The sequence below is a fragment of the Branchiostoma floridae genome, chromosome 1 (genome assembly GCF_000003815.2).
Source record: "Branchiostoma floridae strain S238N-H82 chromosome 1, Bfl_VNyyK, whole genome shotgun sequence".
Classification (NCBI taxonomy): Eukaryota; Metazoa; Chordata; class Leptocardii; order Amphioxiformes; family Branchiostomatidae; genus Branchiostoma; species Branchiostoma floridae.
The window spans coordinates 23,126,052-23,144,286 of NC_049979.1; the positions used below are offsets into that span (position 1 = coordinate 23,126,052).

Here is an 18,235-nt window from a genome sequence, read left to right on the forward strand (position 1 = left end):
TGTGGCCTCTAAATATCATTTGATCTCCTGCGACTGAGGTCATTGTATTGGGTACCCAATGGCTTTCGTTTGTGATAGGCTGACACTTTCATCTCCTGTCACATTGTACTCATATACTTTTCAGATACCATTCCCATTAAATGTTATATAAGGATCAACATACTCAACTCAAGAACAGGAACAAGTGCTTCTGTTGTTGGTAGCATTGTATGAATTCTGTGCTAGATGTATACTGTAGTATCCAGAAGTATCATTCATACATTGATTTTGTTTATTTATCGATCTACGTTGTACAGTCAAACCTGCCCGAGCGACCACCTCTTCTCAGCGACCACCTGGCCATTTCGACCGCTTTTTCTCGGTCCCGATTTTTTTCCCCATTGACGTAAGCATTAAGCGACCTTTTCTCAACGACCACCTGGCCAACGCGACCGCGACTGGCCCAAATTGGGACCCATAACGACCACATCATTTTCAAAATTGAGGTTTTCATCGATTTTTTATGATAACTAGCGCGATTTTGTGCCGAAATCGTTGTAAGAAAATCCGAATTTAGTTGTTACAGAAGATTTGTTTTTAAATCTAACGTTATATCATTATAAAGTGAACGAATGCTGAAACGTATATAGCCTCATCCTTTTTTAAAGAAAGACCTGTGTATCTCATACCTTTTTAAGGAAGATCTGTACGTATGAGTGCTTTTGCCCAACTGTACTGTACATTTACCCGTGGGTAAAGTACGCTATCGGGACGTACCGGGCATCGAATTTGAAAGGTGCACCGTAGTCAATTCAGATCTAACATAGCGCTCGACGCATAAAGGCTTGTATGGTAACTGACAGCATTAAAGTTCCCTTACTGTCTGAAACGTTAGTGTACAAATACTTAAGCTTTAAAACACTGTATCGTATAAAAGCTCGATAAAAGCTTGGGGTTAAATTTACAATTTACAGTGTGCGTGTTGTATTTGACATTAAAGACCTCTCTTCTTTGCGTGCGTGCAGTACTTGCTATTTGCCATTAAACACAACGGAAACCATTTATACTTTGCATCGGGCATATTTTGAGTCGATACTCTTCTCAGCGACCACCTGTCCAAATCGACCGTTTTTCCCCGGTCCCGCGGGTGGTCGTCTTGGGCAGGTTTGACTGTATATATTAATTTATTGACATTGAACTATGGACAAATCCCTCCCACCTAAGTAAAAAAATGAAATGGATCTTAGTTGTAAAAATCGATTTTATTCTATATCTTTCAGGGCGGGAGAATGGAACACCCGATGATGATGATGATGTTTCTCTTAATGAAAGTGGGACGGACTCTCCACTGCCCATCACTGATGGACAAGATGAAGGGGAGGGTGGAGGAGATGGTACTGATGAGAGCACTGAGGTAATCATTACCAATATCACAGTACTAATATTAGCCAGAGTAATGTCCCTGTACCTCAACTTGTAGCAGCTTTACACTTGAGCTGCTTGTTCCAATTAGTTGGTAACTGGGAGAGCCCTGTTCTAATCATGGGAAGCTTGGTTGGATCTGCACCCTTCTTTCAGAACGGACGTAAATTTGCTGTCCCATGTTCAAGGAGGCTAGTCGAGTATGTTAAACTTCAAAGGGAAGGTCTAGCAGCCCCTCATTGTAAAGATATACTCTGCTACTGAAACGGTAAAGAAACTTGCTGCCCTGTGCGTCACTAGGCACTAGTACAAGGATCTGAATTGACGAATCTGAAGAGAAAGAGATCAACTACATGCATGCCATTGGTGAAGGGATGGATTAGAATTAGTTCTAAGACAACGTTTCTTGTTTCTTTATCATGTAGGACCCAAAGCTTCGAGCAGCCATTAAAAAGATGGAAAAACTTGATCGTATCTTAGCCAAGAAAATGTTAAGGGAGAAAGAAGTTAAGAGACAGCGGATGGACCTCTTCAAAAGGTAATGTCATGTTTACAGTTATTACATCATTTCATTCATTTCGCCGTTATGATATTGCATTAGTTATCAATTATTGAACTATTATGATTTATTTCCATTTTGTTAATTGATATAATTCTTTTGGTTACATTATTGTCTAATGTATAATTTTTACACGTCTATTCAATCTTGTTACTTTGGAGGAAGACTTTGTACAAGCCACAAGGCTTTTTTCTTCCCCCCTGCATGTACTTTCATCCTTTAATTTGTTTTATGTTAACTTTTTTAAAGATTGTGCAAAATAAATAAAATCAAAATCAAATACATGTACATGTATGTAATCCACTATTAAGACTACTATGATAAGATCCCCCGCAGTGAATTTCATTTCTCTGCTATGAGTAAAAAAATTACAAACCAATGACCCTTTTATTACCACAATACTGTGTCATCATTGCTAAACTGAGATCTAAACTAATGCCCACTTTACACATCGAATTTTGAAATTATTAAGAACTGGCAATATTGGGATGCTAACTAAGTTTTGCTGTCGTGTGAAGAGGAATTCATATTTTGTGCTTTGTTGGTAAGAACGGAAAGTTTAAATTACGATGTCCTCTTGAGAAAGAGAAAAAAGAACTTATGACTTAGTGTTTCTGTCAGGTTGAAGGATGAGATGGGTGATATCAAGCCTGAAGGACGGGATGAGCAGAAGGAGGTGTCTCACAACACCATGAAGTTCCTCGCTCTTGCACCTCCTGAAAGTCACAACCAAGGTAACTGTGCTTTCAATTTGCAGCAATTTAATCTCACGCTGTTACGGTAGCTACAAAATGGAGTATTTGCTATGTTTTTTTAATTGAAACAAGGAGGTAGGTGGGCAAAAGACAAGCATGTTTGTTGTGATTTCAAGTCTGTATTGAAGAGGTTACCACCCAGACTGCAAACTGTAAGCTACTGCAAAAAACATTTTCTTTCCTACTGCAAAGTAAAATCACAGTGAATTGACAGAACTTGTTTATTACTTTTGATTAAGAAGTCTTTAAAAACTCATAGATTACTTTCAGGCAGTTTCAAAGAATATCAGACAGTGAAAACCATTCTGTTCTTAAAAAGTAGCACTTTCTTGAGCCAACAAGACTACATCTGTACTAGTTATTGATGATATATTATTTTGTTTTTTGTTGACACATACAGTTGTTTACGAGGAAAACCCTGAGTTTGTGCCAGTGTTCCAGACTCAGGCTGAGGAGGATGGACGGAGCACTGCCTCCAGTAAGGCTGGGACCCAGGCTACCACAGACAGGCCCTCTCACAGGGGCACATCAGGCTAGTATACAACACTTCTGGGTGTGTCAAACAGGGCTGCATTCTGATGGACTGATGACGGTTGACTTGCAGTTCAGAAAATCTCCCCTAGGTGGCAGGCTTAACACATGGGTTTTGCTTGACTTGCACCAATTCAACAATGAAGACATTGTTCATGCATAGCCTCATGTTATTGCTGTTATACATGTGATATATGTATGATGTCTACATTTTTGTAATAGTATATATTTTTTCTTGGCAGGTGGACAGAGTTCCCGCACTACTTCTCAGCAGAGCTCTGTTGCAGGTGCTGCTAGTGGCAAGGAGGATCAAAGAAGAAGAAGACGGTCGAAGAAACAATCACGCAGCAAGGGAGAAGGTTCTGGAGACAAAGAGAAACCCGATTTCATCAAGAGAAACATTCAGGTGAGGCTAACAGTAATACAGACTTTTGTGGTTGTAAGGAATGCCCCCTGACGGTTATGAGTATAAGCACAGCCAGAGCCAGGGCAAAATTTTACAGTTGCGCTTGTCTATTGTGTTGTCTGGGTCACTGCCAAATGCCCTTTTCAACAAGAGAATCAATTTAACTGCGTTGGTTGCAAACTATAAATAGGGCTGTAAATTAGCAAGGTTGTAACCACCATGTAATTATTAGTGTCTAGTGCGTTTCAGAAGTTACAGTCTTGAACATATGCTGTAACAGGCTCCTCCATTGCAAATGAGTGGTTTAAATAAGTATATACTGGTACCGGTAGTTGCAAATCATACTCCAGGTGTTGTCGAAGTTTGAGCCTTTGTCTGTGTTTAAGGGGAAGATAATTAAGGCAGTGTAAGCTGGGCCAAAATTACATTTCCGGAATCTACAAGGGGGCGTGGACATGCAGCGTCTTTTACACATTTTGTTTTTCAAGATTTGTTCACCCCAAGTCTACAGACCAGCTGTGAAAGGTCTCATCAACATTGTTACAACCAACAAAATGCTAAAAATCTGTATACTAACTTTTTATAACAGGTAATATAGGAACTAAATTGTGAAGATTTTTCCAAGATATTACTTCCTTTATAGAAAAGTACTGCTTGCAGAAGCTTTTTTTTTGTATAATTTGAGAGTCATAGTCGTGTAACATGTCAAGTCATCACCTGCGACAAGGTTATGACACTGCCATCTTAAAAACATGACAACAATTTGTTACTGTGATGAACATGCCAGGTGGTTCACCACAACAAGCTCTCCTCATAACTAAGTGATGTTTTGGAGCAAAACTGGGACTTTTCGTGTGATCTCTGCCATCGGTTTGCTCCTTTTCTTGGCAAAACTCTATCCGTGCGTGATTCTGGTGTGTTTAGCTAGCTTGCGTTGCGATATTTTGATGGCCTCGGGTCCTGTGGATTCTTCAGTATTGATTGCTGTTAGCCTTACCCTTGAGTGAACCTAGGTTGGTAGACTTGCCCGCCCACAGCAAACCTACGGGTGTGTGTTTTTCCCATCTTCCACTGAGCAGGAAAACAGAGAAGTCTTCTCAGCCACCAACCGTGCGCTGTCGAAAAATTGTCACCACCGTGTGAGTTTTCTCTGTAACCCGTAGATGTTACCCAGCAGAGATACGGCAATGGAAAACACTTCCCGGCTGTACCAGCTTAGCTATACCACGATGATCTTTGTGGTAAAGTCATCGGTGAGATGTCAATGCACTTTCCAGTCCCCAAAGTGTTTCTTATTAACTTTGGCACCAAAGTTCCAACTTGTGTGACAGAGATTTATGCAACTGAGGAGGTGTTTTGAGAATTCTTGACGTGAATGTGACGCAATCTTGTAGTCATGTTTACAAACAACCTTTAAGACTCAATGCTACCAGAAATTGGCAATCTTTTGAGTAAAATCAAATTACCTAAACAACAAGTGGAGTACTAAGAAACTTTCAGGATGATTTCTATGTTTGAATTAACAAAAAATGTGCTTTATCAATTAGCAGGTATAAACATAACCATTCTGAAGTGACCCTTTGAGTAAAATCAAAATAACCTAAACAACAATTGAAGGTACTTAGAAACTTTCAGGAAGACTTCTATGTTGAATCACAAAAAAGGGTGTTATTTCAATTAGCAGGCCTATATAACGTAAATCATTGAATTGCATTCTGAGTTTTGGACTTGCCCCAGATTTAGGGCAGTCACAAAATCTGAAATATGGTATAATATGTACTAAACATGGACAGGCTCTGTCCTGTGATAATTCCTACAGGTGTTTGTCATTCCATGAGTGTCCTTGTATCTAACCGTTCCAAGATTTGGACCGTTGTTTGTTATTCCGTTGGTCAGGAGTATTAGCGATGTGTACTGGATGCGCTGATGGTGGCTTTCATCAGGCAGCCCTGGGCTGTTTGGGAGCTGGCTGTGATTCTGTTTACACAGAACCCGTGTCCTGCACCATCCCTTACCAGCCCGGCGTTAGACATCTTAATTGGAGGAGGGCAGGGTTCAGTGGGAGGGTGTGCCCAGGCTGGGCCGTGTGTGCAGCTCCAGAATTCCACACATGCCAGGAAGCACCGTGATTACTTCATGATGGGATCTACTTCAACTTGATATTGTAAAATCCAGACTTGTAGCCAGGAGACAGGCATTGATGGACATGAAGTTATATAGGAAGAAATAATGACTAATGCTGCCTTTCTTTTTACCTTTAGCACCATTTCTGTGATCTTGACCTTCTCCCATCTGACACACTTCTTGTATCAACACTGTTATGTTCACTGCCATGTGTTGGTCCAGCTGTAGGAAAGTTGTGTGAGTGTGTATGTTTTTCTCCTATCCAAGGTTTTTTCTTTGAATTACAACCAGCTTTCTAAATTGCGGTGTTCTGACAGGAACATTATGAAGAACGATTGTATTCAGAGACTCAAGAACCAAAATTTGAACCACATGATTTCTTCTAAATTACATACCATTTTGATGATGTTAAGCTCATTTTGCCACCTGCTATCAAATAAGAGGGTCTGCATACCTTAATATTGTGAGGTGAGATATAGGAGCAATTTTGATTCACTGTAAATCATAGTCAGCTTGCTCTAATTCAATATGATGCATTATTGTCAGTAATTCATTTGTGAAATGTAGTAATTGGTCACTTCAACTCTACGTTATATTTGTTATCCTAGATTCATCGTTAAACATGGATGAATTCTTCATGTCACAAGATCTTATGGAGGGTTGGGTTGTTTCACAGCCTAGTCTGCTAGATACCCCATGAACATAATGGAACAATCCCTGGATTTACTGTTAAGCATTGCCAGCTATCTTAATTTTCCCAGAATGCCCAGAATTTAGTGTGATGCAAAGGCAGCCCCACTGAATGTAGCATTAGGCATTGTTTGAGATCCTACCCCCAATATTCTTATAGATGCACATAGGTACAGAGTACGAGACTTGTCACAGTTAGAAATGGACATACCAGTGGCTCATATTCATGTGTATGATAACCAAGGAGGTTTAGACGTCCTTGATATAACACGATAAGGTCAATGACGAGCGGCCCGTTTCAGCTCCTCGTGAATAAACAAAGGTTCCAGCTAATGATTTTGTCACCTTTGGCGTCCGCACCAACAAAAGTTATGGCATGAATAATGCTGTTGACATTGGCGTGAAGTTCACCCTAAGGAATGTCTGCATGCTACCTACATTTATGTCATACCTGGGCGCGATAATGTTCAATACAGTGTTCCGGATTGGGCGATAAAAAGCCGTATCACACGGGTTTCGAAGTTGTATCACACAGGCTTCCATCGAAAAAACGTAGTCTGTGCATGCCATTAAGTGCAAATTCAAATGCCCGATTTTGACATTGGAATTTTTGCTGTTGCAGTTTTTATTTGAGGACACCAAATTTTCTCAACTGTCAGTACATTTTGCATCGAAATGTACTTTCTCGGATGGACATAATCTGAATAAGATACTGCAAACTTAAAACCACCCCGAAATGACCCTTTTCCCGCTACCGCGAAATTAAATCCCTGCGAACTTAGATACATTTACAGTACCCAGCCCTCCTACGGGTCGGATCGCCCTCCTGCAGGTTGGATCGCCTGCGGCCATTGGGTGATCCTACTTCCAATCGGGCTGGGACCTTGGGTGATACGGAATACACCGTGTTGTATTTCATTTTTATGTCATACCTGGTCCGCGAAAACGTTCGATACAGGTGTTCCGGACTGTGTGATAACTTTCTGTATCATACAGGCTCGAAGTTGTATCACATGGGCTTCCTTCGAGTAAATCGAACCACTTTGGGCGGGCCAAGTGCGGTTGACAATTCGAATACCAGATTCGGACGTTAGAATTGCTGTTGTTACAATTTTTTGTTTGAGGACACAACATTTTCTCAACTTCTGGTGCATTTTATATCGAAACTTGTGTTTTCTCAGGTGAGTATGACATAAATAAAATACAGCACGGTGTATTCCGCATCACGCTTGGTCCCAGCCCTCCCGTTGGGCGATCCTTCCCGCGGTTGAGCTTGTACCTCGGGTGATTTGGAATACACCGTGTTGTATTCTATATGTACATCATCAGCACTTAAGTCTAGTACTGGCGTTCCAGCGCTCTCTCCAGTACCAATCCCTCAGTCCTGAGACGAAAATTTGCTTGTGGTGTCCCATCCCATCTGTAGTACGCAAGAGGCTTTCTGGAGGAAAGCTGCTGTGTTGGGAGGGGGGTGCCCTAATGGATGTCGGACAAACTAGCTTAATCCCATTATAGGATGTAACAGCCTGAGCAGTATCCATCTTGGATTATGCAGTTACTGTAAATGCAGAAATGTTTGCGGTGGATTAATGTTCGCAGTTTTTGCGGTGACCACTTCACCGCGAATTTAAAACCACCGCGAATATTATTCTATCATGATATTAGATTGCAGTCTATGGTGTTACCGCGAACTTAAATCCACCGCGAAAAATGCTTTTTCCCGCTACCGCGAAATTAAGTCCCCGCGAACTTTAAAACATTTACAGTATACCCTTTGTAGCTCTGTACCAGTAATCTCTGTATGTGTCCTTCGGTGACAACAGCTTGTATAACTGGAGTTGAACATGGTGGATCTTTTCAATAATGAGTCGTTTGCATGTCTCCAGTTGTTACAATGTCCTAAGGAGGTAATTAACCTTTGGGCAGTACTCGAGATGGTCCTTTCTGTCCCAGTGCATAATTACCCCTAATAACAGAGTACGATGAGACTTGATCAGATGTAATGATGTGTGAGATGGGCCCAGCCCTGCGTGCAGCAGTCCCACTCACGCACAGCTAACACCGTGTCATTAATCCATCAGTCTGGCCTCCCCAACAAATCAAACCATAATTACACAGGTATTCCACCACCTTTTCAGCAGGTGAGCAGGGTCAAAGGTAAAGCCTGGCTGCTGGAAGTGATAACGACGAACCGGCCAGCATCACGAATTAAGGGATTACGTCTCATTCTTACCGACTTAACTTTGGCCTCATGCTCTCTGGTATTACCAGTTTTGGATGATACTTTCCCACAAAAGTTAATTGGAACGATAATCATGTCTATGTTGTAGCAACAGTACGCCACTGCTGACTGTACTCTGTAGGTGTATTCAACCTAAGCTTACACAACACCAGAATGTAAAACATAGATTTTACTTTGTCAGCAAACAACATGTTCAAGTACTTAAAGTCTTTTTGTATGACATTAAAACTATTCAAACTATGGCTCCCAGAGGTATTCATACTCAATACAATGGCAAACAAAGGCAAGAAATAACACAAATATTTAGCATGATACTGTGACCTGTGAGGTATGCATTTCTGCTGACAGACAATAGACGGCAAAAAGGCTCTAAATTGCTCATGAAGAGGTTAAGAAGGTTGCTTGCACAGCAACGTCTTGACATATTTTCTGCATTGTTATTTGAAATAGTTGGTAGTATCTTTTGTGTAACGTTCATTGAGGCTGAAAACAGTAATGAACAATTAACATTTTTGTAGATAGAGTACCGCACATGGCTTGGGAGGTAACTTAAAGAGCAAGGCCACAAATGTTCACCAACCGCAACGTAAATACTTCACCACAAATTACAATAGAAAGGGCTTGTCTAACCAAGGACGTGCTTGGTCTATTACTGTCTATTTCTATCGATACGTGACAATGTTAATCTTGCCCTTTGTTGGTAGTACGAATGACCGATGCAGTTCACTATAAATAGTATAATGTAATTTTGGGGGGGAAAGTGTTCCCACACAGAATTTCCATGTCAAGAAAGTATCACACAGTAATGTAGCATAGCTATTACTGTAAATTGTAAAATATTGGCGGCAGTTTTATGTTTTTTTTTTTTTTTTCGTGACCTCTCCACCACAAGCTAACCTCTCCACCGCAAGCTCCTCACACTGTGAACATTCTGTCTTCAACACTCTGCCTTCTCTTTTGCTTCACTGCAAACTTAAAACACAGCAATCATGTGCCCACCCCTCACTGCAAGGGGAAAAGCAAAGTACAATAGAAGCCATTTTATTGCACTCCCCATTTTCTAGCATATTTCGTGCAATTAACTGGGTAGTGTAACAATACAAAGTTATTGAGCTGGACCATACCGGTTTGGGATTTGGGGATTTTGTGCAATTAACAGAAATGTGTAGTTTCATAAGCCAATTGCTATCAATAGATTACAGTTACTTAACATAGATTTAACTGATAATTTCATGTACATGACCTTTGTATGGCTGTAAAAGGAAAAGGTACAAAAGGTAGTCACATAACCTTTTTTGGAGGCCTGGCTATTCGGCACAACACATTCTACAGGACAAAATGAAATGTAACTTTGGCATAGCTGTAGCTGTATAGAAATGACAGGAGGTGCTCAAAGTATTCTTCTTCAGTTCCTGATATCCTACCTATGTGTTGTTTCTGCAGTTGGCCTCAGATGCGAACAGCCTGATCGCCATGACTGATGATGAGAAGAAGCGACTGGAGGAACTACTGGAGAACATTGATACAGAGGATGACAGTCAGGTGAGTACTGCTCTCTGTTATTGCTCTACTGGAGAATATTGATACAGAGGATGACAGTCAGGTGAGCACTGCTCTCTGTTATTGCTCTACTGGAGAACATTGACACAGAGGATGACAGTCAGGTGAGTACTGCTCTCTGTTATTGCTCTACTGGAGAATATTGATACAGAGGATGACAGTCAGGTGAGCACTGCTCTCTGTTATTGCTCTACTGGAGAACATTGACACAGAGGATGACAGTCAGGTGAGTACTGCTCTCTGTTATTGCTCTACTGGAGAACATTGATACAGAGGATGACAGTCAGGTGAGTACTGCTCTCTGTTATTGCTCTACTGGAGAACATTGATACAGAGGATGACAGTCAGGTGAGTACTGCTCTCTGTTATTGCTCTACTGGAGAACATTGATACAGAGGATGACAGTCAGGTGAGTACTGCTCTCTGTTATTGCTCTACTGGAGAACATTGATACAGAGGATGACAGTCAGGTGAGTACTGCTCTATGTTATTGCTCTACTGGAGAACATTGATACAGAGGAGGACAGTCAGGTGAGTACTGCTCTCTGTTATTGCTCTACTGGAGAACATTGATACAGAGGAGGACAATCAGGTGAGTACTGCTCTATGTTATTGCTCTACTGGAGAACATTGATACAGAGGAGGACAGTCAGGTGAGTACTGCTCTATGTTATTGGTCTACTGGAGAACATTGATACAGAGGAGGACAGTCAGGTGAGTACTATACAGATGTGCAACAAGCTTGAGGGTCTGCATAATTGTCATTTGTATGATTTATTCTGAAATATAGACATGGCATTCTGCCAATTTAGGACTTTCACGCATGCAACAATTTTGGTACATACATATGTGTATGATCATCATTTGAAATAGATAATTTAATGAATATCATAATGCTAGTTACAGCCTTTTTTGCATAGTCAATGAGACAAGACAGAATGAGAAACTTACAAAAGCAATGAAGTACTAGTATGCATAGAGGTACAAAAACGTACATGTGTATGAGGTCTCCAAACTCAAGAAAGAGTGTCTGGGATTATATATTATATGGTACAGTGACACACAACCCATAAAGTGAGGATTATGATGGTCATAGTTATTATAGTAGTAAGTCCCACTTGCTAACTACAGGTTAATGACCTGTCCTTAAATTTTCCCAAAGAACCAAGGTTTTGACAGCTGACAGATTCAAACACACAAAACAAGCTTTTGGATTATTTGTCCTGCTGATTCATCCATAAAAAGAGGGAAGGCAGTGAATGGGGAGTGTTTCCATAACTTAATGCTCCACTGTTTTATGTTTAAAAAAAACATCCGATTTTCAGCCAAGTCTTTGTTATTTCTTAGCTGTTATGAGAACCTCTCTTGTATTTTGACAACATTGGTAAAAGTTCAAGTTTATAGATTGAGAAAGTCCTACCAAGCAACTTGATACAATACTATTTCAATCAGCTAATTTGCTCTATGTGGTAGTTGGCAGGTCATAGCTTTGATGTAAAGATGCATGTAACTGTACTTAGTTAAAAAACTACCACCCATCTCTGGTGCAACCTTTTATGCAAGCTCATTCTTAAAATTCTTACGTTTGTTTTGACCCAACTTCCCTTTAGAATAACGATGTTCTGAGCATTGTTTTAAAACATTGAGTTCCCCTGACATTTCTCCAGGAAACCCAGCCATAGTCGTAGCTGTATGACCGTTGACAGATGTTGCCCAGATCAAAGGATCTGCCCTCGTGGAACGCTCTCATATTTCACCGTGGGTCTCTTTTTGACGCTTTTCTCAGTGTCCTCACTGATAGTTTGTATCTGTAGGAAAGTTACTTTCATCAGTTGCGATGGTGGAATGTAAGCAGCCAGTGGTTCTCATCACTGGTAGGATTTGGGAAGACCCTGTGGGAGGCCTGGGATGTGCCTCAAACCCCAACATCTACGGGCGATGACTGAAGGTTAAAGCCATGGGTTTTTAATTGTGTCAGCCAAGGTAAAGGCTTGACAAGGCTAGTCCTAGATAGCTGGACAAACTAAGAGTTGCTTTAAAGTCACGTTACTGTCCAAACATCTCACATATCAAATATCATAAAGATCCATATACAGCTTCTCGAGTTATGCTGTTCATATAAACAGACCCAACCACTAACACCAAAAGGGAGCCAAAAGCTAACCTTCTTGGTGAAAGTATTTGGTGACCAACTTCTTTTTGCACTACATGCAGTACTCCCTCCCTCCCTCACTCAATCACTCATTTATTCAATAGTCATGCAGACAGTACTGTGCGTGCAAACAGTTAAATGCAGCTCTATCAGCAGCTCCAAAGAAGCACAACTTTAGGCCAATAGTGTCAGGTACTATAAATTCAACACCTCTTAAATGCCACAGTTTGAGTACACTCCTGCCGATTAGAATTCATCAGGGTAATGTAAAAACTGTTAAATGCATTCCAAGACATTGAAAAGGTACATCTTTAGGGTTAAACTTTGCAATGATAAGGACATCAAATTATGGACTGATTAGTTTTTATCACGCTACGCATGTTGTGGAGGGGACAAGGTGATCTCCCTTAAGTTAATAGGATGCCATTTCTAACCCATAGCTGCCAACAGTGTATGACCGTGTAAAGCTAAGGACACAACCTGCAGTATGTGCGATTTTCCATACGTTTTCTTGGTAGGCCACGTCCGCCACATATTTCTGAAAAGGTTCAGGCTGTACAGGGCAGGCACCTCGCCCGTACTGGCACGTACAGCGAATCCGCAGCAGTTTTGCCTGCACGTAAAGTTCTATGGCATTTCTGCATACTCCAAAATCTGTCGGATTCAATATGAGTTCACACGGAGGCGGTTCTTACCACTTTTGGATCCCAAAAGATTGCACGTAGAGAGCACGTATTTGCACGTACAGCGAGTTGTGCCCTAATAGCTTTAGCCGCAAAAGTTTTCTAAAAACACCGGTTTCGGTTTCAACTTTCAAGGTAGTTTTCTTGCGAAAGCTGATGAATGAATAAAAGCGTACATCAGGAACAAATATCGTCAAAGTAAAGTACAAAATTTTTATTATATAATATATAATTAATGTTGAATTGTTGCGTGACAAGCAGAATCAACTGTTAACACTTCATATTGATGTGGAGACATTGGTTGTGGATACTCTGTATAGCTGCTTACAATGACTATCATAGAGTCATAGCTGTAAACCCATCTAACAGCACCTATAGACCTGGATGTGACTTCTGGCCGACTGCACTGCGGCTGACCGATGATGATCGTACTTGCGTGTCTGCACGTAAAAGCACGGTCATAGCGTGCTCTCTGGCACGTTCACACAGTCCCATTCCAACATATCCTTGAACCTGTTTGTCTACAACATATTTTTTGTGGCCATCTATGGATTTGACCCTTCCCCCGCTGTGTACAGTATATTTACGACCCCATATAAAGGGATGGTACCATGGGGAAGATTCCTAGTCTTTTGGGTGTTGGCTTGTTCGCCATGGTGATTTCTCATACCCAAAATGTAGCTAGTCCAAACCAATTTGACCAGGTACTTCTAATAATGGTACTCTGTTGATGTACTGCTAGGTAATTGGGAAAAAAACACCAATACACTGACCTGAAGACCTCATAATTTAGAAGACCAAGGAATTTCTGGTCCTTGTATCATGACCTTCTAAAAATATCACTCTCTCACGCAAAGCTTGTAAAGCGAAATGTAAGTACCCATCTTATTTACACCATCAACCAGGAAGATGAAAAACAACATATCAGTATGTTTGACTGTTGACAATAGTTGGTTTGAAGTTGTTTCTTTGATTGAATTCTGGAACAATATTGTATATATTTTTCTCCCCTCTTGTCACAGCCTTTTTCTTTAATGAAAATACAGAAAAAATGCTAGTTACGTCAGTTTAGCATCATTCTTTGTCCTTAGTTTAAGGTCACCCGCTTTACCTTTGCCTTCACCGCCTAAGGCCGGGTGTTGTCTAGAGATGATGGTTGCCTAAGGACCAGGATTTGGGCTGGAATGGGCAGTTCTGGAATGGTGCCTAAAATGATGGGTCTGATCCATTGGCTGAAGGAAATTTACTGCAACAGGTGCCATTAACCAGTAATTATCTGTGTGCATAGCCTAGTTCTGGGCAGAGTGCTAACAGTTCACACATGTGGGAAACTTTCTGGCCCATTGCATTCCCCAATGCAAAGTGTAAATGGTGCTATTATGGGGATTAGATTCCTGCCCCAGGTTTGTGCTGAAACCTGCTGCTACTTAGCAGTTCTGCACCAGTGGTAAGAGGGCCGGACCTCTGCCACATGAAAGGGGTTTGGGGATGGACAACTTTGATCTATGATCACCAACCTTGGAAGTCTCCGCCTGGCCATAAATTTCACCATCAATACACAGGAATGTGAGAAGATGATAGATCTGCCCTTGGCTGGTAGTTTACAGTTTACGTGTTGTCAGCTTACTTTTAACAGTCAAAATTCAGGGAAAATGACATTTATTGGTGAGTCTCAGAAAACAATGATGAAGATAGTGTGATCATAGCAACCATGGTGCATCATGCCCTTCAAGTCAACTTGAAGTGTACCTGCCAGAAGTCTTGTTGTAGTTTTCCTTTGACATAGACTCGGTGTTGCCAAGAATGCTCACATCTCATGGTAGATATCCATCTGCAGGGCAGGCTACTGTTGTGTACCTTGGAGTGATTTAGAGTTAAACTGCAAACAATGTGGTCTAATGGAGTCCAACAGTCCAGCTACCAACCTTATGTGATCAATCAGTACAGGGCCAATGGATTTAACGACAATGTGGAATAGATGACTGGATGCCACTATCTGCGGAAAATTGGCTAGAGGGCCCACAATGGTAAACACGGCATGTTCCTTGGCCTTCAAGCCACCCTTTCTTCTTAAAGGAATGTCATCTGCAAAAAGTTGACCAGAAAGTGTAGAATCAATGTCCCTGTAGTACTGCCCTACATGTTTGCAGAGTTCACACATACATAGGTCTTAGCAGTGTTCAATTTGATGGAAGTAAGTGTACTGTGCTGGTACAACGATATGTGTTTGATATGGCGCCAGGGAGCTGCAACTGAAGTAGTCAATGTCAACCACCTCATTGTTAGGACTCACTGTACCATATTACCATCTACAGACAATGTGTTGTCTACCTGTCTTTTATCTATTGTTCTTTCATATGATTTATTGTAGATATAACCCAAGGCACCTTGCTACTTAAGACAACAAAGGCAAAGGTGTGTTCAGGTCCAAATGATCATCTTGAGACCTTGCAGACAATCTGTCATTACCTGACACCTGAGATTACACAATGCAGGTGACACGTCTGCTTGCTCCAGGCCATACATTTTGTACTTCTGACTTTCTGTACATGATCAACACAGAACCATGCAACATTATCACACTCTAAATCAGTGAAGGAAAAGAATAAAGGCAGTTTCTTTAGTAATGAAGGTACAGATATATACATTTTGTTTCTAGTACGTAAAATTGTGCCTGATGGTTGCATTTAAAAATTCGGTGTTTTATCAAATACTTGTGCTGTCAATGTCATCTTGACCATTAGGGCAGTTTGCTGAAAAATACCCTTGTTCATTTTCAGTTACCCTGGAGGCCATCCGGGTCGGGCAGCCAGGACAGTTAACTGTTTATTTGGTGGCTTAAACTCCCCCGGATCGCTAATGTGAGGTCGGCGAGCTGACTGCCGTGGCTTCCTGAACAAAACTCGCTAGCTAACTCACTAGCTACTTGGTCCTGTCTGGCTCCCAGGGTAATTTTCAGTGTAAAATCATCATTCTGTAAGTGCCTGCTGTGGAATCAAGTTTGTGTGACTAGTACTGGTATGTCTTCCCACCGTAGTCATGTGACGGGTCAATGAAGTTTGACTTCGATTTTGAGAATGATGTGTCAAGTGGACATCACCGCAGGTGGACAGTAATTGGAGTAAAATACAGTTACTAGTTTGAGGAAAGCTGAGATTTGAACGGTACACCAGCTCAGTAGGAGAGGTACTGCCGAGGATTATGGGATGGAGGCAATGATTTGTACTCCCTAATGCTTCTCCAGGCAGCTGTCAGCTGGGAGGTGTAATGATAGCTGGTAAGGTGGGGCTACTGTCTGTTTTGTGTTTAACCAACCTTTTAGCACATTCATTATCCAGCTTGTTAAGGATGTGTGCAGATAGAGCAGTTGTGTGTTTTGGCAACACCTTGCTGCAGCCATCATGGGGGAGAGGCCCCTACAGGTGTGGTGGACCTAGGGGCTGGAGGAAGGAAATCTCTGTTAAAGTCGTTTTCCTTTTCTTAAAGGTTGCGTTTCATCCAGGTTAGATCAGTCATACCATCCTCTTAGTTATCTACAAGCTTTATGTAAGATTTTGTTGTCAACTACCATCCTCATCCCTCATCACCATACCAGCCAGCCAAAGGAACCACAGGAGCTGTTTTAATTGCCACTTCCAGTGGATACACCTAATATCCCTTGTTGTTATATTTACATGACTTGATCCATGTTAAGATAAGTGTAATGGCCTGCTGTTGAAAGGGATCTTCCGTGATGTCAGCTGTTGCAGCCTGATATAGATCAAAGTAAACTTGTGGTGTCTAGGGCATTAGAAGAAGCTATAAAGTATAGGATTCTGTGCCATTTATCATGTGGTGGTACAAAATCCATACCTAATTGAGCATGTTTAAACTGAGTTCATTTTTATTATAAATATTGAATATTCAAAGAAACTGAATTGCAACAAAAATTGGATATTTTAGATTAGATATGTCTAACCAGTAAAATTCACAATGTTATAGCATCAATTTGATATAGCTTTATCTGTTGACCCAGCTGCCCTATTTAGAGATCCCAGAATGGTGCTACCTGGGGTTTATGTTCAAATATTAGAGGGAAGCTCAGCACCTTGTTCATCCCCTACCATCTGTGCTAGGCAGTTATGTTCAGTGGTCCTGCCTGTTTGCCAGTGGTCCCTGCATATGTGCTCTGATTTTGTCCATGGTTGACCTTAGTGCAGCATGTAGAGTACTGTAAATGCAGAAACTTTCGCGGTGGTTTAATGTTCGCAGTTTTCGCAGTGGGCGCTTCTCTGCGAACTTAAAACCACCGCAACCTTTTTTCCATAGCATTAAGAGACTATAGTGCTACTGCGAACTTAAAACCACCGCAAACAGCCCTTTTTCCCGCTACTGCAAAATAAAATCCCCGCGAACTTTCCTGTGCTTTCTTTAGTAATGATAACTGTAGAAAGAACAAAGTGTAATAAAAAGGTAAAAGCAGTCCTCAACTGTGGTGAAGAAATGATGATTTTTCCTTGTAGCTGGTGGTGCAATATGGCTTTCTATTTTCAACCGATCACTGTGAGTCACCCCTAGTCTTTTTGAAAAGTGTGTTGGGTTCTTTTACATGCAGAGATTTGAACCTTAAGGCTAAGGCCTGTAGCTCCCTCATACAGTGGTCTGCTGGCTTCATGCCAGTGTTAGAATAACGAATGCTATCCCTTCCTACATAAGATGGGGAGGGGCCAGTGATAGACTGGAGGCTGGCCCTTGGATCCACAGAATTCAATCAATATGGTGACATGTCAGACTGTACTATCGCATGCCCCACTGTGTATGTGTATGTGACGCTATGTTCCCGTAGATGAACATCATGTACTTAACTCTTTACCTGTCTCCTACAGGCTGCAGACACACCTGTGAACCCGTTCCAGCTGGCCCTGGTCCCCGGCACTGGTTTCACACCTGAGGAGGACGACATGAAGGCACTCCGAGATATCGACTCTAAACTACAGGTCAGATTATTCAGACGAATGAATGGCTTGGGAATGGGGGGGGGGGGGCTGCATACCCTGTCCTGTAGAGTGCCATTTTGATATTTCAATACCAACATTTCTTTGCCCAAGATCTCTACCTTGATGTAAATTAGTACCCTGGGAAAACTAGACCGA

At 41.4% G+C, this 18,235-nt stretch overlaps 1 protein-coding gene across 5 annotated transcripts in view; it reads left to right on the top strand.

Annotated features, from left to right (window-relative positions):
• The window catches only part of LOC118413041 (fibrous sheath-interacting protein 1-like), a 30,159-nt gene that overhangs the window by 2,653 nt on the left and 9,271 nt on the right, over nt 1-18,235 (top strand). For all 5 annotated transcript variants that reach the window (XM_035816205.1, XM_035816212.1, XM_035816184.1 and 2 more), the window contains exons 4-10: nt 1,260-1,393; nt 1,827-1,939; nt 2,582-2,694; nt 3,116-3,247; nt 3,489-3,652; nt 10,152-10,250; nt 17,969-18,079. In XM_035816205.1, coding sequence (XP_035672098.1) covers nt 1,260-1,393; nt 1,827-1,939; nt 2,582-2,694; nt 3,116-3,247; nt 3,489-3,652; nt 10,152-10,250; nt 17,969-18,079 — 866 coding nt within the window. The remainder of the gene's footprint in view (nt 1-1,259; nt 1,394-1,826; nt 1,940-2,581; nt 2,695-3,115; nt 3,248-3,488; nt 3,653-10,151; nt 10,251-17,968; nt 18,080-18,235) is intronic.